Genomic DNA, 23,619 nt, shown 5'->3' on the forward strand with positions numbered 1-23,619 from the left:
CCTTGCCCTCTGTGTAGCCCCTTTAACTGGCTCCCAGATTTAATCCAGAGTATTAGGGAACCCACCAGGAGAAAGAGGAAATTACTTTCCTTTTGCTCTCCAAAGCCTCCTCTGGGTCTCAAAGAGCCTTCCATGAACAGAAGAACAGCACTGGATAAAACTGATGTGTACCTAGAGTATGCTTTATTTAAATAATTTTCCTTTTCGTATGTTTATTTATTTTTAAAATATATTCAGTACTGCTTGAAAAATGAGAAAGTATTCAGCATTTAAACTAATTTTTTTGTTCATAATAAGGCAGCAGATGAGCAGCCCCACTACTGTACCTACATCTTTTTAAATGATTCATGTTAACACTGCTCAAAAGCGAACATGTATAAACCCCAAGTAAAAAACTAGGTTTCCAAAGAGTTCAACTTAAAAATAATTGTTCAGTGATGCCATGTAACTATACTAAAACAGGCTGTATCATATTAAGAGACATGCAGTTTATTTTTATTTTAAGAAAAGATGCCTGATTAACAACAAACATAGTCTGTTGTTCAGTTGAACTATGTGTGTTAGTTTCAGAACTGCCTTTTGAAATTGCTGCATTGTGCATGAATTTACTCCACCAAAGATTTTTAAGTGAATGCAATATTTCCCAACTACTGTAAACATAAGCTTAATAAGGGGATTTTCTCTCCTTCCTTTCTAGTTTCCCCTTTAAGTGAAGATGACATCATCCTTTTCCTTTTCCTACAAATCAGACTGCAGCTACTGCAACACCCTGGGGAATGTATCTCAGCCCCTACATGCAATCCTGCCAGCCTAACAGCTATGTGCAGGGTGAAAAACTGACCTAATTCTATGCTGGCACCCTTTTAAAAAACGAAGTGTCTTTATGCCACTCTTACATAAATTCCTTAATAAATTATCTGTTGAAGACAAATGTCAAATGATCAAAATTCATTATCTGCAACAGAGGAAAATAACCAAGTAGGATTTTAAAATGAATGCAATCAGAGCTAAGGCTATATTAAATATGTATTTGTCTGTAAATTATTTATTTCATTTTTTTAAAAAGGGCTATAAATGAAATAAAGTGACTTTTTTCTTTTATTAAACACTTTAAAATAATCCATCTACATACTGAAGTAGGAGAGAAAACCCAACAGGGTGATGTGAATATGATGGAAAGAACACTGTATTTTTTTAATCTGAATACTGTTTGGAGTTTTATTTTTGGACATTTTTTCAACAGGACTAGAGGCCTGTTCTTTTTTTTAGAATATATACTTTAATCAATAATTATGCAAACCCACCATCAAGTGAATGTATGCCCATCACAGGACTTCTAGCCAAGCAGCTACTTTTCATTCCAGATGTCCAAAAAATGTCAACTCTCCTAATTCATTATTTGTGCCCTGAAGATGAATGTTTGAATTAATTCCCTGGTGCACTACTACATGAAAAAGCAAGTGATAGGGGAAATGCCAGGACAGTAGCTAGCAGGTTACTTCCAACGCAGTGTAAAGTAGTAGCGCGGCTTCAGTAACCCACTCTACTCAGGAGTTGATAACTTGAAAATACCTTGGTAATTGGCAGCAAAAGGCAATGTTAATCAGCAGTATTTTAATACATATTATACATGGAGAAAGAGGGAGGGAGAGAATATGAATGAATAGTGATGGGTCCTCCTAACATTTTAGTGTTTCAACAGAAGAGTTTCAAGAGTTTCAAGTTACATACAAAAGTGTTTGAAATGTATTCCAAAACAGAAAGGACCAATGATGGAAATGAATATTGGCAGATGGAAAAGAATCTGAGAGAATCTTCATGCTGCACTGGCAAGCCTTGAGTGACTTCATACTGCTGGCAGATCTCTCTCTCTCTCTCTCTCTCTCTCTCTCTCTCTCTCACACACACACACACACACACACACACACACACACACACACAAACTGCACTTAAATATCTTTCATAAATATTTTCAAGCAAGGTTAGATCTATACTGTACTTTGATTTTTAAAGATGATTTTATTCTTCAGTCTTTGCACAGGTGAGACATTAAAAACAGCCCCTATGAACTCCCCTCATTTCCTCTTCCATAGTGACATTATGCTCTGACATTAAACAGCAAGTGTACAATAGTTTTCATTGCAGCTAAAATCCTATCAAAAGGCACAGAAAGATTCAACAGCGGTATGAAAATGTAAGCCATCCTAGGAGGGAGGGGGAGAGCAGAGGAGAGGGGAGGGGAGGGGAGGGGGAGAGAATGTAAGAGAGAGGCTGTCACTAGAACTAAAATGATGTAAGCTTCTAAAATTAGAATCAGCGATACAGAGGGAACAATAAAAAGGCACCACAGATTCAATTTCTCTATAGGCTTTGTAGCTACTTTTCTCCTCTAAGATAATGTGATATACATGAAAAGGTCATCTCCCATTTAGAGCTTTGACATTTATATTTTTAATAAAACTAATAAGAAATTTATATGAATGGCTTAATTGTTGTTTCATGTCTATTTCAAATGTTAACTGTACCCATGTGTATACATGATCAACATGAAAAGTCCATCCCTGTGTAACTCTGCAAAGACAACACACATATTTGTATTTAGAGTTTCATTGATGATTACAATCAATATGTTAATTAATGTTAAAATATTAAATCTCAGTGTGGAAGGACTGCCTCAACAGAATGCAACACAAGCAAGAGAACTATTAGGCATGGCGTGTGAACTGCATAAAGGGAATCAGTTATTATTTGGGGAATTGGTAGAGGGATGACTGATAGCATAGACCCAAATCACATTTTCTCAATCCAAAGCTCTATCTCTTTCACAAAATCAGAGATGCTGTCTCAAATGTTTGGCTTAGGAAACAAACCACAAGTGAATCTATAGGCAGACATACACATTATTTTGCAATGCACAGGCAATCATTTCAAACTGCCTCCTTGTGATGTTGTTACCAGCTTCAAGTGTAGAGTTTCTATTGTACTGCTTTCCATTTCGGCAGCTACCTGTCCATGTGATATGGAAAACTGACATAATCAGCCATATTATGTTATACTGATGATGGGAAGCAGACATATGCAGAAGTTAATTCAAGCAGTCTCTGCATGATAAAGGTTACATATAGATCAGCCAATGCCTTTTGGTGCATCCTTAGGCAGTCACACTGACTAGACTGGCATACACAAACTTCATGTGCCTGCATGAACAGTTCTCTTCAAACATGGTTATTACAACTGCTGCTATTAGGAGGAATAGGTTTTCTCAAATCATAGCAAACATAATTCCCCAAGCACTACTGCTAGGGAAACACAATTCATTTTTCTTAAAAGGATTGTACACCTATATTAAGAAATTCTGTAAGGATGCTGGAGCAGCTAGACTAGTATGACCAAGTGCAATCCATCAAAGCACAGCTACTCTGATGATGCAGGTGTCCGGGCATGCACACAAACAGAGCTCTGCAAAAACATAGGCGTCCACATTTATTGCACCACATTTATTTGCTAATGCTAACTTCTGCATACATACTGGAGCACCACAAAATTAGAGATTGGAGTTAAACTTCCACCAAACACAGGTCCCTATGAAATGCTGGCTTCCCTGAACACCAGGAGTGTGTAAAGCATCAATATGGAAGACCTTAACCTGTTACACACAGGGAGATCACAGGATGTCTGGTCTGAACATGTCCTACTTTTCAGATCTAATTCTATCAGCTTCAGAAAACAATATCAGCTTGAAAACAGATATTTAAACTTCGGACAATCGTATCTTTGTTTAACAAGCCAAAGTATTAATAAGTATGTTTCCTGCATCCTATCCATTCTGAAGGAAATCAGCCCTGAGTGCTCACTGGAAGGACAGATCGTGAAGCTGAGGCTCCAATACTTTGGCCACCTCTTGAGAAGAGAAGACTCCCTGGAAAAGACCCTGATGTTGGGAAAGATGGAGGGCACAAGGAGAAGGGGACGACAGAGGACGAGATGGTTGGACAATGTTCTCGAAGCTACCAGCATGAGTTTGACCAAACTGCGGAAGGCAGTGGAAGACAGGAGTGCCTGGCGTGCTCTGGTCCATGGGGTCACAAAGAGTCGGACATGACTAAACAACTAAACAACAACAACAAATGTTTCCTGCATAAGCAGTGCCTTCACTTTTCCCTTCATACAAGCAGTGATTAAACCAGACAGTCTCCAATTAATCATAGTTTTCCATTTCATCAGTACCAGAAAACTATGGTTACCAGGTTGCATACAAGTCAGGATCTTAAGCTACAGTTTGAAGATGGTTTAAGATTCTGACTTTTTCCATTGCCAATAGCCATGGATTCCCAGTCTGGATGAAACAGAACACTATAGTTTATTAGATATTTCCTGCTTTAATAACAGCTCACATGTGTGGGCAAAAGGTCCATTTACATCTCTGCTAGTTAAACTGAGATGTGTTTATTCGAGGCAAGCTATTCTGTTTCATCTGTGTGATATAGATATAGATATATTTAAATTACAGTTTCTATATTCTATATAGGGAACAAAAAGCTTTCCTGGCCTGTCTTGTAAAAGTGGATCTATCTTATGGAGACTGAAAGACTTTCATGACACAAATCGAGTAGAGGAAGCTTTTCCTAACATGAAGAATCTGTGTTGAATTTCATGCCTGTGATAAACCTCTTTAAAAGGTTAAGAAATAAATTACACCAAAAGTGCCTTGATAAAATTATTCAGTAAATCATTTTAGAGATGGCTCAAGTAAGTGAACCAATCAGCATACCATTTCAAACACCTAAGGCATTTCAGTTGGTGGAACTTCACAGCAGTCATGTTCATAAGCCAAGATGAATGGAGATGTTGGGTGTGCTCAAAACCCTCTCATGCTTTCCTTTGTGCAAGCAAACAAGGAAGTCTTCTATTAACATTACTTTCCCAGTTTGTCCCAACCAGGAAAGCAGTTAATATTCATGCATGTTCTGAAGCTGCTAAGCCATTGTTTGAAGCTGACTTATATACTGTATTCTGGTTTTTCCAAAGCTGCTAACCAGAATTTCCCAGTTCAGAAGAAGACAGTGTATTGGAAGACACCCTAGCTTGTTTGCTTCTACCAGGAAAGGAGCAGCAAAGGGGCTGCACACATGGCCAAAACACTTGTTCCTATCTCAACTTATTAAACCAAGATATGATTGTAAGTTGATACAAGTACTGTTGATTTAAAAACATTGCCCAGTGGGAACACTTGACAGAAGACAATCTGAGAAAAATAGACCAAGAGACAACTAGAACCTGGCTTCCTGGACCTTATGTAATAACCAAGGAATTACTTTTTCAGTTGTTCAGCCCTGCTCTTGGCCCCTGAACACTGATGCTAAGAGCAGATTCTTACATTGAGGCTCTTAATCAGGGGTCTCATACAATCAAAGCCATGATGCTGACATCCATCAGCCAGTACCTGCATCTTTACCTGTCCAGCCACAATTTCCATTGACTCCATTCTTATAGGCTCATCTCAACACTTATAAGAGCTACAAACCTACTGGTTTCCAGGAGCAGCTGGATGCACAAAATGGTCATACAATAAATGAGCATTTCTTCCTACAAATTGCACTTGCCTTCTGAAATTTTAAGTGCTAAAAATGCAGCCAAAAGGGAAATTTGCATACACCATATACAGATGGCAATATATTCCACTCGTGCTCATGGAACCTTGGATCCAACTGGATTTGAATAAGGGTTACAAAGCAACTGAACGCCACAGTGTTCCGAAAGTCAAGCGTTAACAATATAAACTTATAATACAAATATTTTCAAAATAGGTAGCGAAATGGCTATAAGCATTAGGATGCTTGTGAAGACAATCACCAAAGAAGATATTTTTAAAAGCAAATATATTGCTAACTCTTTCTGTGCTGAGAATGGATGAACATTAAACCAAGAATTCTGGCTGCATTCCAATTGTGATACATACTTTGGCCGGAATCAAATAAATCTTTTGTTCCAATTAGTTATAGAAGCAGTACTCTGCACTCAATATGCAGTCCTGGCATGCTTGCTCTTAAGAAGTTGAATGATTTGCAACTATTGATCACATTTCAGGAGCAGACAATCATGGACTGGTCCTTCCATCTTCCTTTCTCCACAAGTAATGTAAGCAGTGTGTAGAGACTAAACAACAAAAGAGATGGCAAAAACTAGACACAGCCACTTAATAGAATGGACGGGCTTCAGCAGTATCTGTTTAATACTTTTTTAAAAGACGGGCCATAATTTCCCTATTCTAACATTCTCTTACAATGTCTCCAATAACCAAGCCACATACTTTTTCTAAATTAAAAATTAAGAAGCATTTCACTCTAACACTTATGCCCAGATGCAGCAGATGACCTTCTCTGAGGCCACAGAATTCTGACACTTCTCTGTCATGGGAGATCAGTCACTCCTAAATGAAAAGACACAGTAGAATCGGATGCCCTTGTAGGAGGCTGACTGGAAGGAAGCACATCCAGAGTCTCACAGGACATTTTAATTATTTAATATATTTATTACAGCATCACTAGTAATGTTCTACAAAGCCCAACTAGCATTGACAACACAGAGATAGTCTCTTCAGGAACCCATATATTCATGAGAACTGGGCCATTTTCTACATTCCTACATTTTCTAAATTACCATTAAAAGTTCAACTGCACTGGCTAGAACAGTACAAAGTGTAATATACTGACATTCTTCCTGGGAGCAACTTAGTTGCTATATTTTTCAAATTTTTAGATAAGCCAATAAATATATGTATAATACCCCAAAGTTCAGTGTTTTGTTCACTATATACAACAGAACAATTATTTAAAATTTCAGCCACTGCATAACTCCCTTAGTACTGTTGCCATTACACTACCTGGGCTAAGCCATGGTTTGACTTAGTGTTAGTCAGAGCTCAGATCATGGTTTGTCTCATTCCATGAGCTGAAACCAAGAGCTGGGGAAGACAAATCACAAGGCTGTGTTCAGAGACAACACTGAGCTAAACAATAAGGAGCACAGCAGCAGCAACACAACAATCTTCTCTCCAGAAACCCACACGTGTTTGATCATGCTAAGCTATAGTCTAGCTTAGCATTTCATGCCAAGTGGCCCACTAAATTAAGAATATACATTGAGTAACATTAGCCACATTTTAAAATTGAAAATATCATGTTAGTTTCTAAGAGGAAAAGGTGTGCACTACGATACTTTAGAGACAGAAATGAAAGGCTTAGGTCATAATAAATCAAAGCTGCATCAAAATAATTTTATATTCCTTTAGATATAAAACTAGAACAAGAAATCAGAAGAGACAATTCCTTGTCACCTCACCAGGGAGTTTAGTTTGCCTGGTTCTTCATGCTGTTCTTTTGGATGCCATCTTAAGCCTGTTATGCTCCCTTTGAGTTACTAACCAGGCATTCAGCCAGAGAAGCAGCTTCCTGTAACAGTTGACAACATCGCTTAACAGCACTCTATGACAGATATGACTATCAGTCTTCCACACATCTTGCTAAATGAGCCTGACTAAAGTTCAAGGAATTCCTCCACCAAAAAAAAAAAAAAACAAAAAAAAAACCATCACAGAATTTTGCAGCATTCCTGTACAATATATTGCAATTCTCCGTATAAGCTCCAGACAAACATCTTTTTCCTGCAAGTACCAAAGTAGCAAATGAAGCAGTAAATTACATGTTCATAGATGGCATACAGAAGTAGCTTACTACTGTATCTAGACTGTTCAGGAAATTAATTCACCACAGTCACGGCTTCTTTCTGCTAACAAGGTTAACAATCATCTGACTGAAGCATTAATACAAACCACAAAATAAGAGACCAAACAACTGTCAGACATATTTGCTTAGCTCCCCTACCAAAAAACAAAACAAGAACAGAAGATTGACTGCTGAACTAACCAGTATCCACTGAAGTCCTTTCTGATTACATGTTTGAGCCCAGGTACATTCATGAGCAAAGAACATCAGATAACAAAGAGTAAGATGGATGAAAGGGACTTTGGAGAGCTAGCAAACGTTATTTTTTTTAAAAAAAGGAGACGAAGAGCTAGTTTGCTTTACCCAAGTCTTCATCTCACACAGATGAGAAGTGAGATACCAGCTCTTTTCAAGCGGTTAAACTGAGAGCAAGACATTCTAGGCAGATTGAAACAAACTGCCCGAAACTTCAGGGATGGGAAAATCAGAGAGCAGTTACTGAATTACTACAGTATTTCATGATATCATAACAAACTACTTGAAGGTATGGTTCACAGTAGGAGTGGGGAAAACCCTTTTTTTCCATTGGGTTTGCATTCCCTCATGAGGAACCTTTCAACTAGTGGGTGCAACCAGAGGCAAAATATGTTTTGCATTGTAGGCTGCCTTTCAGCCAGTGAAACCATCTAGGCAAGCAAGAGGCTTTTTCACAGTACCATTCCAGCCAAGTCAAACCATTTGAGGAGTGGGGTCAATGGGAGATGTAAGACTAAAAATTGCAGTGACTGGTGCTTCAGAGCCAGCCATTAGACCCCTGAGTCTGAGATTCCCTATCCTATTCTTGGGTATCTTTTGTTAGGGTTGGGTGAAGCTCACAATAATATATCAATTTAATAGGAGATGAATGCATTAAAAAGATGAAAGTAAACTTACGAGAAATTAAAATTCTGGTATATAAAAGCTACTGGTCTAAACAGTACTTGAGCATAAAGGACAACTTGCTGGTTTCCCAGCAGGACAATTTGCAATGTATTTAATATGGGAACTGAAACCAGATAAGTCCTTGTTGCGGAATGATTAGCATTTTCCAATGGCAAGTCCTTGCTAAATCAATTTTAAATTAATAAAAGAAAAATTCACATCCTGGTTAAATGCATCCCACACAAAACTAGAGTTAGTTCCTTAGTAACAGGAAAAGAATCATCTGCTGGTTGTTTGGTCTCTCAGATGTCTGCAACAGTGGGGAGATATTTACAGGGAAGGGGGAATCCTTCCCCATCACCACTGGGCTAAATAACTGCCCAACATAAAATGGAATAGTCTCAGGTAGAATATACAGAAGAGCCTCAACTTGACCAAAACTGTAAGATTCCCTCAATTACTGCAAAAAGGGAAATCTCATCTTTCTGCCTTGATTACATTAATCCAAAGTTCAAATTCCCATAGCCTTATGCTTCACTGACTTCTTATGCTGACATTTTTTTAAACAAACAGGTAAATTATCCTGTGCCCCTTGATAGAAAGATACCATACAAGACTGACTGATAAATAAAAGAGGGAAAAGATCTGAAACAGCTATTACTTTACATACTGGGGAAATGAATACACAGCCTGTAAACATTAAATACATCCCAAGTACAAGAACATGTCAATCTGATTGAAGGATGTGTTTAAGGATATTCATACATTCACTATCAAAAATAATGCAAGTATTGCAGACAATTCCTAATTAGTATCACAATTATCATCTTTTCCTGCTTTTACAGTAACTCTTGTACAAGAGCATACGGCCAATATTCTGAAGTTAATTACTATATATTTTATATTAAAGGCAAATATGAAAACCTTTTTTTCCTTTTTCAGTGAAAATATGCCTGAAATATGCACTTCAATTCATTTAAAATTACCACAGTACTGTATTCACTACACCAATCTTTTTCAAGGATTATACATTTTAAACAAAAAAGTCTTGCCCTAGAACTCTCAAAACAAGCAACAAATTCTCCCTACCAGTCACAATTTATTATGTTATCATCTGAGTTACTTACTTTAATAATTACAATTACTTATTGTAATAATTTTTACCACTGATATCAAATAATTTTATGTCAGCATGCAAGTATGGAGTAAATCTCTATATGTCTACTCATAAGAGTTCCATGGAATTTACTCCCAGAAAGAATAGGATTGCACTCAGAGGACATTTTTTATCTTACCCTTATCAGAACTGTAACAAAGATAAAACTCTGCCTAAAGGTGGGATCAGTTATTGTGGGTGCGCATGCTTTTTTCCCATGGTTGTCCGAGCAGAACACAGCACATATTCAAGAAGAGCCTGCTGGATCAGGCAAATGGACCATCTAAATCCAGCATCCTGTTCTCACAGTGGCCAACCAATGCCTGGGGTAAGCTTGCAAGCAGGTCCCTTGGTCAGGAGAACTCTCCCCTCCTGCGGTTTCAAGCAAATGGTATCAACCAATATTGTTCTCTCCCTTCTCTGTCCTGTACTCAGCCCCAAAACACTGTCCAGAGTTTAGGATTGCTCTCTAACAGTGAGGCTACAGTGTGAGGCAAGGAATCCCCAAGGGAGGCATCCACTCGCACAAGACAGCTCTTCCTGATTTGGGCTGATTCTACCCTATAGGCACACCAAGCAGCAGCCTGAGGCTTGTTTCCTACAGATCCCCTTCATTTACAGCCTGAACAAAATAGGGAAGAGGATGCAAATATGTCCATGTCTTCTTTTAAAAAATAAATAAATCCAAAATTGAAGCTTAAACTTTCTGAACAGTTGTCTGTGATCAATCTCTTGGTATTCAGGGTTAGGCTGAGAAAAAGTGGATGAGAACCTAATCAAATTATACTTTAAATCAAAGTTTATACATGTGTGTGCTTTGGTTAGCAGCCCTAAACCTTTTGTAATGGAGATTGCTAAACACCTAGAAAAAACTGAGATGATGCATAATAGAGTCCAACAAATAATTAATCATACTAAATATCTGGAGTTTTGGTAGCAGCTGGGCTACCAGAAAATGCATCTGAACACAACTCCAGTTGATCAGTCTCAGTCTAAACTTACTAAATGTGACCACAGAGTGATTTGGTCTGGAGTAGTCTTCACCAACGGATAGTACATTAGCATGATTCTTTAAAGGCTACAGCTGCATTACAGTCAACTCCTAAATAGCCATCTACAACTCTAAGTCCAACAAAATCACCTTTGTAAATTTTATCGACTTCTTCATCTCTGACTTCATCAATATTTCCCACAGAAAGAGCAAGCCCCAGACAAACAGGTTGGAACATGGAAATAAGTACACTCACCGAAAGATAGCTGCTAACATCCACGTTATCTGTGATGGTCTGACGTTCTCCCCTCTGGTTAATCTTCCTAAACCTCCGTCGAGATTGTCGGAGGGGCACTTCCCTTTGCAGGATGTTGTCTTCATTCTCTTTCGAGTTATCCACCTGGAACACATGTTCAGGATCCTGATTAAACATCCAATTCTTCCATATCATTGAAAGTCTGTGTAATCTTAAAAAACTCATGAGAAAAAGCTCAACGTGAGCTAGTAACGTCTGGGGAAGTTTATCTGAAGGCAGCCTACTGCAAGATCCTGAAACTAGAGCTACACGTCTTCAGCAGTGTTATTACAATGAGTTGGAAGGCCACAATTTCCTTCCCGGAAAGAGCTCCCCCCCCCCCCTAAACTAAGCAAGACTACCTTACCAGCAATAAAAAAACTATTCATTGAACTCAGACTGTTTAAAATTAAAACAGTTGCATAGTCACAGGGTAAAAGTTGTCAGTTTGATAGTTACATATTAAACTACAACCTCAACATACACAATTTGCTCTCTTCCACTCACCAATGTTCCAATACCTCAAAATCATGCAGCAAAACACTTTTTTAAAAAAAGTCCTGGTGTTCCATAGATCAGATTGTTAAAACCTTAGCTGCAGCTATAATGTGACAAGGCTAACTTTTTGAAACAACATTTTGAACCATATTACAGTAGTTCAGGCTGAAAGCTTACTGCCCTTCATGATCATTTAGTCTATAAAAAGCAAGTCCTATCTTCACATTTCCTTTTGAAATCTCAGCAGGAAACAACACAGACAGACACATATATACAAGAAACAAGTGGCAACAGTCAGTGGCGTAGCGTGGGGGGTGCAGGGGGGGCCGGCCGCACCGGGCTCAACATCTGGGGATTAGGGTTAGGGGGCGCAAATCCACGGGCTAGGGGGCGTAAATTACTTGCCTTGCCCCGGGTGCTGACAACCCACGCTACGCCACTGGCAACAGTGTCTATTCAGTATTTCAACTGTATATTACATGTAAGTGTGTACCAAGGGAAGGAATTAGTTTATCACTGCAACTGGCTGGCATGTAAAAAGAACTGAGAAATTAGCGAGGAACATTTGCACTTAAAACACTTATAGAAGGTTCATTTTCAAACTGGAAAAAGGTCTTACGATCCTCGTCTACCAACGCAAGTGATCCACTGCACTGAAAAACACACAACTCATACAGGTATCAATATTTGAAAGAATTAGATCATAAAGCAAGGTGGTGCACAATAAATTCCAATGGATTTCAAAGGAGATTAAAGCAGCTACTTAAATTTCTCTCACTGAAATCAATGGACCTTAAAGTATGGGTAGGCTGTACTAAAAAATATTTATAATAGTTATTTGAGGAACAATATATCTGAAGAAATGTAGCCGCCCAGAGTGGCTAGGGAAACCCAGCCAGATGGGTGGGATATAAATAATAAAATTATTGTTGTTTTAGATGTGTTTATGTAGTTATGAGAATATTTCTACATGGAATGTAGAAAATGATTACAAAAATTATATTCATTCCTAGTCACTGGCATGATTCTTATTTGTTTTCTTCTGATTCTTATCTTTTTCAGCCGTTTGCGCACCAAGCAAGCAAAGGCACTTGACTGTCTTCATATTTACAAATACTTTAGCTGTGATTTTGCGCAGTATGATGATGTCATTATCTCATGCCAGAAGCTGTTCTGGTAGTGACGACTGAGTACAAAGTTTTTTAAAAAGTATGTAAGAGATTACAAAGTACAGGTTACTACGCTTCATGGATCATACACATTACAACACACACACACTTTTTCAAGTCTATTATTCTTCAAGCCTGCTGGTATGTTCCTTTTTTGTGCTTATGATGCGATATAAGGCACAAAGACTGGCACTTGTGAAATGAGTTCATTGTTTGTATATAGTAGAGGTGCCACAGAGGCCTTCCCTGGCACCTGCAGGTTCTTAATCCCCTGCTGAAAATAGGCTTGAGAGAAGAATTCTATTGTAGCTAAAATAGGCTGTGGTGTATGGTAGGTTATTTGGGGGCGGGGGTGCCCAAGACAGTGTCTCTTATTTGCATATGTCCCTGACAGCCAAAAAGCTTGACAACCACCAATATATATCAAAACATTTTCTCCAAGCTCACTCTGTAGTTCACCAAACCTAGAATCCCCAAAAACACTTCTAGTACTTTACTATCTGAATAGGAAATGTCATTGCCATGTAGCCCAAACCCTTTGAAAGACTAAAAATATCTTAAGCTCATAGGTTTTTCAGTAAAAACTGTGGACTCTCAGTACCTTCACAATCAAGCACTATTATTCTGTTCACAAGTGGAAATATAGCATAGTTTTTTAGGAAATTATGGACCTATGCAAAGCAGTTTTCCAGTTGAAACAAGGTTTTTTTTATACACAACACAGGCTGAATACTATGAAAGCAAAAGGTTAAGTGTGTTTGTTACCCAAAAGGCAAATACAATGAACTGCTAGCAGGAACTATAGTAACTACGCCCACCTGCTTCCTTCAGATATTGCCAGTACTATGCAGTTGAAAAATACAGTCAAAGGAACTAAGAAATCTCTATAACAAACAGCTTTTGTTGACAATTTCTCTTGCTTTCTATACTACAATGCTTCTTAGGCAGAGTAACTTCCAAATTTAACAAAAACTAACCAATAAAACATTCCATACAAGAAAGCTGAAATCATACAGCAGAATAAAGCAACAGTATAACATTTCTAAAAACAAAGACAGCAAAGGACATAGCAGTAGCCGCAACAATTCTAAAAATGGGCCATTAGCAATGGCAACCAAAATCAAGGGTAAATGTATTCAATTGCACTAGTTGCCTCAATAGGCATCCAGGTGGCAAAATGTGCTATGCAAAGTTGTAAGCCTAGATGGCAAAGCTCCATTGTTTAAGCCAAGGGTGGGCAACCTGTGGTGCTAGGTCTAATTTCATGCAGGTGACAAGCAAGTAAAAAAAAAAAGGAAGGGAGAGGTGGCAGGGAGAAAAGAAAACAACTTGGCTTGGGCCCTGCCCACCACTGGCATGGAACCCACCCACCCTAAATGGGGTCTCCAACCCCACCCTGCTTGAATCAAAGTCTGAAAGAGCCATGCATTCAGTCTGATAGGACAGTAGTGAGCCCAATGTGTCACCCAGTATTACTTCCCATTCCTCTTACTTTTAAGGCCAGAATGCATACAGAGAGCAAAAGAAATATTTCATTTGTTTAGTGCATTTGTACCCCATACTTCAGCCAAAAAAGGCTCTCAGAGTGGCTTGCAATACAATCAGTTAAACCAAGACATTAATACTGTTCCCTGAGCACAACAGTTATGGCAACCTTCTGTGCTACTTTCCCTGCCTTCTGAGGGCTGGGGGGGGGGGGTCAGGAGGATAGCAGTCTGCATTTTGCATCCTTCAGTGCTGCAAACAGAGCAACTACAAGTTGCTCCCCAAAAGAAACAAAGAAGTGTTTGCGTATGACGGTAGCAGAAGCCATCTGTGAGGAGTAATCAGAACGCCAGGTTGCCAAAGGAAAGCCGCCATGACTTTTAATATGTTGGTATTAAAAAGTGATAGAAATAAAAACCCAATATAAGAAATGCATCCTATCTTCCCACTGTGCACAATTACTTTCAGAACAAAAAGGAGCACATTTCCAAGAGACAACATCAAAATTTATGGGCTCATTCCTCTCCGTTACAGATGCAGACAAGAAATATATCCAAGAATCAAAAGGCTGGATCAAAGAGTAATACCAAAAAACCCCCACAAATGACCAAAATATATGGTGACTGCTGTAACAGATTTGAGTTCAAGGAAGCAATGGCTTAAAGTGACCCATACAAAGGCAATATTCCATGTAAATGTCGCTAACAATACAGCCACAGAAAAAATAAGGCGGTTGATATTTTCAGTAACATCTTACATGATCCAGCTTTAACCTAAACTTTCTGGCAATACACAAAAGGAGGCAAAAAAAAAGAAAATAATAGGTCATAGGTATATATCAAAGCATCAGCACTGGGCAGTAAGCATTAAAACAACTTCAAAAGCTCAGGTTTCATAAGCCATATCTTAGGTTTTTAAAAATGAAAGGCTTTTTTTTTTAAGCAAAGCTCTTTATAAAATAGAGATTAGGATCCAGAGAAAGGAGGGTATTTTATTTCTGAACTGCTCTTACAGTTTAGCAGCTTAATCCATTTTTCTATACAGTACTGCAGATGGGAAGTTCCTGCCCACACTCAGTGAATGTGCTGTAGAATTCCATTTCAGTATCTTTTTAAATATTTCAAAGTGGTCAAGATGTCTTGCTTCAATTCCCAAGTTAAGTGTACACATGCATACATGCGCACACATATCTCTCAGACTACACAAAAATATATGACATTTTACAAGTTCCAAAGCAAATAGAAGTTATGAAGCGCTAGGTGTGTCAGCCTCCACCAGCCTGGTACCCTTGACCTTGAGGTCATCTCTGACCATTAACCATGCTGACTCTGGCTGGAGGGCATCAGTTTTGGGGCGGCTAACATACATGTACTAATGAATAACAAAAACAGAATAAAATTAAATAACATCAGAAGTTAGCTAAAGCAGAGGAACATTAGTTATCCGTTTAGACTCGTAGGGGTCAGCAAACGTTTTCAGCCGGGGGCCAGTCCACTGTCCTTCAGACCTTGTGGGGGGCCGGACTATATTGGGGGGGATTGAACAAATTTCTATGGCCCCACAAATAACCCAGAGATGCATTTTAAATAAAAGCATACACTCTATTCATGTAAAAACACCAGGCAGGCCCCACAAATAACCCAGAGATGCATTTTAAATAAAAGGACACATTCTAATGAAAAAAACATGCTGATTCCCGAACCGTCCGCGGGCCGGATTTAGAAGGTGATTAGGCCTAATCTGCCCCCTGGGCCTTAGTTTGCCTACCCATGGTTTAGAGAAAGGAGAAAAGATATCAGAATACCTGTAGAACATAACAGGATTGTGGGCCAGTAGTGCCATATTGCAGCAAACACACAAACAATTTAGCTGAGACATATTGAGCATGGTATCCATAATGACAGGGAAGCATTCATTAAGAAGATAACAGTCACTCAGATCATACGTCACAGTAAGCCATAAATCTTGGGTTACCATGAATGAGCAGTGTGCTAAGTGCACACTATTAAATTACTCCCATTTCACTTTCTCCTTCTTGGTGCTGGCAGCAACGAACTAGCACTCCTAGTTTGTTTCTGCCAAACAAGCTGCCACCAGTAAGCCAAGAACAAACCTTGGTTTATTACCATAGCCAGGAGAGGAACACCCCACAGACTAAGTCAAGACTCATGGGTTTGTTGCTCCTGTTTCTGGAAAATGCAGAGCAAGGCAGGAGTGCTTCAGCAATATGCACTAGCACACCACTCATTGATGGTAGCCATGGTAAGATTTGTGATAGAATTCTCTAGAACTGCAGCCAAAGTGAACATGACTATTTCAAGGGGGACTATGCACACTGGTTTTTAAAAGTCTATCCTTACCACAATCATTTCAGAAGGCTCCAATACAATACACTCGCAACCTCGTTTTCCTCCAGACTGCTTGCCAAAGCTGAGAAGAAAAAAGAAGGAAAGTATTATTACACATTAATAGTAAACCACAAAATCAAACAGAGTAGGGATGAATTATAGGAATACTAGTAACAGCACACTGTGAAACAGTACCTTTGATTGTATTTCACATGCCTATTAAAGGGGCAATATGTGTTTTTGATGCACCATCACATTATGCAGCTTGTTCAACCATCAGAGATTGTTGTGGCATAGAACTGAGCCACTCCCAAGTGAAAGATGTGAGAAGAGTATTGACGATCCTGTGGGGCATAAGTCCATTAGTTCTTCAGTGATGGAAAGACACTCTTATATGTATATGCTTGGCAGCAATCCTTGGTATGTGGGTTGTAATTATGTTGAGAGTGAGTAGTTTGCCCATGAATGGCTGCTTGCTAGAGGTACCATATGAAGGAGTGAATGATCATAGTGGTTATGGGAACAGATAGTGAGAGTGTGGTTGGATGGAGGGCTACATGAACAGTGTGTTTTATGTTGGTTAGGGAGTCTACATTTTTCTGCCTTGTAATGCTTTGCGACTTTCCTGATATGGTTATTATGGATACTGTTCATGTATTTTTAATGTAAATAATTTTACATTGTTTTTATTGCTCTTATTGTGGGTATATCTATAATGCAAGTGTAGCTACTGTAACCCACTTCAAGATCTAAAGCTATCAAGTGGTCCATACAATGGTACCTCGGGTTACATATACTTCAGGTTACATACGCTTCAGGTTACAGACTCCGCTAACCCAGAAATAGTACCTCGGGTTAAGAACTTTGCTTCAGGATGAGAACAGAAATCATACTCCAGCAGCGCAGCAGCAGAGGGGGCCCCATTAGCTAAAGTGGTGCTTTGGGTTAAGAACAGTCTCAGGTTAAGAACGGACCTCCGGAACAAATTAAGTACTTAACCCGAGGTACCACTGTACATGGAAACACAGTAGGATCGCAGCTGCTGCGCATTTAACTTGTAGGGTCACAGCTTTCTGTGCTTGGTGGCAAACCAGCTGATATCACACAAACGCAAGGCAGAGAGCTAAACAGTTCTTTGCACACCAGGTTTTCCTGCAACGGAAAACACTTTTTAACTCTCTGCCTTGCTTACTGTTCTGGGAAACTCTTGTGCCCAAAAGTAAGATTGTTTGCACAGTAGCTGTTCCTTGGAGTGGTTTTTGACACAATTTTGGCTTTATGCACTAACCGCTCCCCATCATCACCACCACTAGAACCTAACACCCACACAAGACATGACACGACTGTGACAACAACAACAACAACAACAACAACAACAACAACAACAACAACAACAAACAACAACAGCAAACAACAACGAGCTGTTTATGGAGTACAGCTCCAGTCCATGCAAGGAGCCAAAGAACTGGAATAACTGCCTATATGGTATGATAAACATTGTGGTCGCTACTAAACACAGCAGAACATCTTAGAGCAAGGGGAAATTCTCTAGTTGGACAGAAAAAACAGAAGTGTCCTTAGGAAATTTTGTTAGTTATCCCCCAGCTGAGGGAGGTGTGAAAGACTTAAAGCTACATTTGAATGTGTGAAGGTTTCCTGGCATATTATGTTTCTCTTTATGATCCCTGCTGATACAGTGTTTATTTTCTTCTCATAAAACACAAGTAATTATTTGCATGGATTTGTCAAACTGGCTTTCATCTACAATAATCAAAATACCACAATCAACAGCTTGCTCTATGTGATCACTTGAATCACATGGAACTAGATTTGGTCTCCTTATTGATGATGAAATTGAGAGCAAACATTTAACCACATCTCCAAAAATGTGTGAAATACAGCACAAGGAAACCAGGTAAGCGTCAAAGACCTAAGTTAAACAGCGAAGATTTAAATATTTTGTTTGCTGCAATTCCCTTCCTTTTCTTGAAATTTTCATTATTTATTTAATTGAAAATACCCAATTAATCATTTGACGTTTCAATATCAGGGTAGTGAGAATGCATAATTGTTTGATTATTATGCGTATTACAGAACTTTGTGAGTTATTAAGAAAATCTTATTAGTTCCTAAATATTTCAAGTTCAACTAAGATCTCTTATTCAGGCCTTTTTTCTTTAAAATAGTGTTGTGTAGCCAACACACAACATATATACTCAGATAGTATGAAAATGGGTGTGATCAAGTCTCCATGCAGGGAAACAGTTTAAACTCCAGAATAATTTTTTATTTAAAAAAATTGCCAGGAAAGACAGATGTGATTCATCAAGAACAGATGTTTCCTGAAGTTATTCTAAGAATGCCTCAGTTCTTTCAAAATGATAAGTTTTAATACTAAGAGTCATCGTGATAACGAATTATGATCATGATCAGTAGGAGGCAAGAGCATTGTAATTAGAACTGTCAAATCTCTTTTTAATAATCTATCACAGAACACAGAGCCCTCAAATGTGTTAACTGTACAAAACTTATAAATATGACTAAATGCACCTCTTTGTAACAAAGCACAGGAAGTGAGATTTATATTGAAATAAGCGGGTCAGAGTGGGGATCTCCAAAAGTTGAAATGGTGACAGGACACAGAACTACATTTTATACTAGCAAAACTCAATGCCTTCTGGATTACTCATATGCAGGGGCAGTAGTGTACTTAATCCTTTTTACAAACACAAATTAATCTCTGCAGAAGGATAACTCCACCCTGTTTTTCCAGATTTCTTCTAGTGTTGGTGTCTGGCTAGGAGATAGAAATAAAAAACCAGCTTGGGTGCCAAGGCTGTGCATTACAGAGGCAAGTAGGCAATTCCCAGGTTATACTATACCATACACTACCTCTTGTTGCCAAGGCAAGGGTTACAGAACAGAGCAGGCAGGAATGGAAAAAGTTCAGCATCCCCCACCTGGCAATTCTTGGGATCAAGCTACTCTGAACTCTGTGAAACTTACTTTTAAGGAAACATGTATTGCAAACCTTCCATTAACAAGCTTCTACTGAACAATTCAGGTTTACAAAAATTTTGCAGTATATAAAATGCAATACTTAAAAACCACAGTAAAATATAGCAAAGCAGCAGCACACATAAGCAGCAACAAGTGGGATAAGTAAAAATGCCCCATCTCACCAAAAACCAGTGCAAAGAGTCTTGACTTGCTGTTAAAACCTATATAATATTGCGGGGGGGGGGGAGTGCCATAGCTCAGTGGCTACCACTGAAAAGGCAGCCTTGTTAAAGCTTTGTCTCATACTGGACTAAACAAGAAATATGTTTCAAATTGGATGATGTACAGATTTAATGAATCAAATAATAGGATATATATTCTAGAAGCATATTTTCTGAAATTATCAGAAATAGTAATATATATGACATTAACGGTTATTAAAACATTTTATCATCTACTTGTGAGGGGTTTGCATTAAAAGTGTTTCAATGAGGGCTGGTACATATACAGTGGTACCTCGCAAGACGAATGCCTCGCAAGACGAAAAACGCGCAAGACGAAAGAGTTTTCCGTTTTTTGAGTCGTTCCACAAGACGAATTTCCCTATGGGCTTGCTTCGCAAGACGAAACGTCTTGCGAGTTCTTGCGAGTTTGTTTCCTTTTTCTTAAAGCCGCTAATAGCCGCTAAGCCGTTAATAGCTGCTAAGCCGCTAATAGCCGTGCTTCGCAAGACGAAAAAACCGCAAGACGAAGAGACTCGCGGAACAGATTAATTTCGTCTTGCGAGGCACCACTGTAGAATGTTCAATGATAGTCATACTCTGAGTAGACCCAATGACATCAGTGGACAAGTAACTTGAGTCCATTAATTTCATTGGAAATACTCCAACAATCATCTAACTGCAGTATGGATGACAAAAACCTCAACTGAACCCACTGAAGGTCCCTGTCAGTCAGTGTAGACAATACTGACCCAGAGATAGCATCCTCAGCTCTACTGAACAATTTCAACCTTCAAAAAAATATCAGTGCCTTCTTGTTTGAATATTACAGCTCAGTCTGGTGTTTGCAATTTAAAAAATGATCATTGGGAGCAATCTGCTAAGGCATCCAAAAGTTACTATACTAACATGAGCAAAGCTTTCTATTATCATAGAACCTTTTTCAATTAGTACATGCTCTTGCTTCAGTGCATTATTGTGCTTTGTTCCCCTGACGCTTTAACCTTTCTTCTACTTCAAGAGAAATGCTCACGCATATGTATGTGGAAGAAAAAATATTGCATGCATGCTGACACACTAAGCAGGATGTATTTGTTAAGCTTAAACATTTTTTCTTCCCCTGCTGCCCTCCATGCCCTGCCAACAAGTTCCTTTTCTTGTGCTTGAGGAAATCTGTTTCTTATCCCCAGTCTCTGTGGTGCTACATACATCTTAAGAAATCTCTCTTTTTTTAGGCCTTTCATTATTAGATTGCAGAAAAGGTTTCATACCTGAGAGTTATTATAATTTTTATGACCTTGAAGAAAAACTGCAGTATCTATCTATAGTGCAAACATTTTACTGTTCCTACAAGAAGCAAAAGACAAAAGCCTCCATATTCCAATATTTACCCCTTCAAAAGGCTTAGGCTTCACATAAGTGACAACTATAGGAGATCTACAAGTAATGCCCATAAGGAAGTTCCATAAAATCAGCACTTAGTAGATCACATCCTACATTTCCATGTAGATCTAGGTTTGGGAAATCAACTAAGAGAGTCAACAGGACCACTGGATGGCAAGGAAGTCAAAACGAGATTGCAGAAAATGAATTATTTGCATCTGTTTTCACTATATAAGGCAGCTTTCTGTGCCTGAACTACCTTTCACAGGAAGGTAGTCTTAGGAAGTGTGGTAAATGGTGGCAAAAAATTACAATGTATCTCAATGACAGGGTAAAAGAGGCAAGGGAAGGAACTTAGCTGAAGCAGTCCACTCTCAGTGAGCCTCCATGAAGTCAAGCAGCTACAAGTTGAGTGTGGAGCATCAAACATGTGGTGAGGCTCTACAGAGACTGAACAGTCTGAAGCAGCCTTTAAAATATTGCTAAACATAACTGCTTTAGTTTCACCAATTCTTAATTTTAGATTCTCTGTTCATTCCTGATCTTATATTATTCTGTTCTAATGATGCATTTCATCTTATGGCAGTTTTTGTTGTTTGTATGTTTTTAATTTTGTTTATTTTGACTTAGAGAGCCAATCGATTTTTTGTTGTTGCTATACAGTATAAATAATATTAACAGAGGCACTCCAGTTCTTTTGACAAGATTGGTTTTCAAAAGCATATTTCTTGTCACAACCAGCACAGAAGGATTATATTGGACTCTTAAAATACTACAAGATACCTGAATCCAATGGCATGGCCGGACAATTCAAACCAGTACAGTATATAAAAATAAACTTTTGTCTGTAGGACTCATTTTTAAAGGGAAAAACTGGTCTGTGCTTCATCACAATCTTTGTGAACTTAGAAGGTCTCAAACAGCAGGTTGGGAGTTCTGTGGACTTCTAAGCTACGAGCACAGAGTAATGCTCAGCAATTCTATTAACAACTACAGTTTTATCTTTTGACTTAGCGGTTGCTTGGAACAAAATAATAAAAGCTGTAATTTATTTCAATTAAACAACATTAAGTTTGCTTTAAATAACAGATAAAAACAAGAAAAAAGCACCAGAGAACAATTGAATCCACCACATGCAGTTAAATCACTGAGAAGGAATTCACAAAATGTTTATTACTCAGATTACATCCATCTTCTCACTAAAACTCCAGTTCCTGCCATGCATTGTTATGCAACAGCTATTCCTTCTATATTTGTATATCCCAGAATACAAGTACTCATGCCAGAATTACAAAACTCAAGTTTTTTTTTTTAAAAAAAAATGCCAAGCTACAATAGAAAATGATCAGGAAGTCCTTCTGAACCACATAATTTAATAAAACCACATCATTTTTCATTTATAATCTGCTACTCCAATAGTAAAACAATATACAATAGAAACGATTCCCAGCCAATTTCACAAACCGTATAAACTGGAATACGCAAATAAATTCAGAACACAGCATTCTAACTTAGCTGATTAATGGATTGGGAAATAAAACTGATAAGCACCTTTGGCAGGTCTCAGACTGCTAATCCTACATTTTCCCACATTCAGCTTTCCCTTATGAATGTGATTCTGCTGGGTGCAGTATTTTCAGTAGGACTGTGAATGCCACAAGGAAGCATTCCTGCATATGATTTCCTAACTCCCAGACTAATGCCTGCATTCCCATATGAAAATGTGAAATCCACAAGATATACATTAGATATCATAACTTTCCTCAAAAAATGAAAACACACTCTTCAAGCAAACCAGACATTTCCAACAAATAATTCCTTGCTCCCTCATTTCAACAATTACTATTTGTGAGGTGGCTGGGTGTGTAAAAAAAGAAGAAGACGTGACTATTTATAGTAAATATGAAATACTAAATATTTAATTTACTACTGAAAGAGAGATTCACAAGAAAAAAAACCAAGCATCTCTGTTCTATTTGAAGAACAAACACACATGGAAAGAATTACTACCTCAGAATTTTTGGACCAATAAGGAAACTCATTATAAGACAGAGAGAAATTGAAGTTGAAAAGCAACTGTGTGCAATGGCTTTTTCACGCCTGCCGATTGGAACATCCCTTTTTCCTGTGGCTCCCAGAGAACATTCCAAGACCTTTGTATATAAAAACCAATGCTACCCCCAAATGGGCCCAAGGAGATTTTCAAGAGACTGATACACAAGAACTACATACCTCCTCAGCCACTAAGACAGTGTGGATGCTGTCACCTTCTCACTAAAGATCTTCTCCCAAAATCATATAAAGCAGGCATCCAAATTCCTTACAGACACAACCCTATCCAAATAAAAATATGGAGTGCCCTCCATTTGTGCACACATACCTCCTTTTGCAAAAAAACAAGTTTACCTTGAGCAAGAATGACGCATCA

At 38.4% G+C, this 23,619-nt stretch overlaps 1 protein-coding gene across 7 annotated transcripts in view; it reads right to left on the bottom strand.

Moving 5' to 3' along the window:
* Positions 1-23,619, bottom strand: part of RAPGEF6 (Rap guanine nucleotide exchange factor 6) — a 139,235-nt gene that overhangs the window by 85,535 nt on the left and 30,081 nt on the right. For 6 of the 7 annotated variants that reach the window (XM_081185477.1, XM_081185473.1, XM_081185474.1 and 3 more), the window contains exons 5-6: positions 16,600-16,669; positions 11,049-11,192 (exon numbers count right to left, since the gene is read on the bottom strand). In XM_081185477.1, the coding sequence (XP_081041603.1) occupies positions 11,049-11,192; positions 16,600-16,669 (214 nt within the window). Of the gene's footprint in view, positions 1-11,048; positions 11,193-16,599; positions 16,670-16,782; positions 16,900-23,619 lie in introns of those variants that run through there. The other variant, XM_081185478.1, reaches the window with a different exon arrangement.

Source organism: Podarcis bocagei (assembly GCF_964188305.1).
Source record: "Podarcis bocagei genome assembly, chromosome: 2".
Taxonomy (NCBI): Eukaryota; Metazoa; Chordata; class Lepidosauria; order Squamata; family Lacertidae; genus Podarcis; species Podarcis bocagei.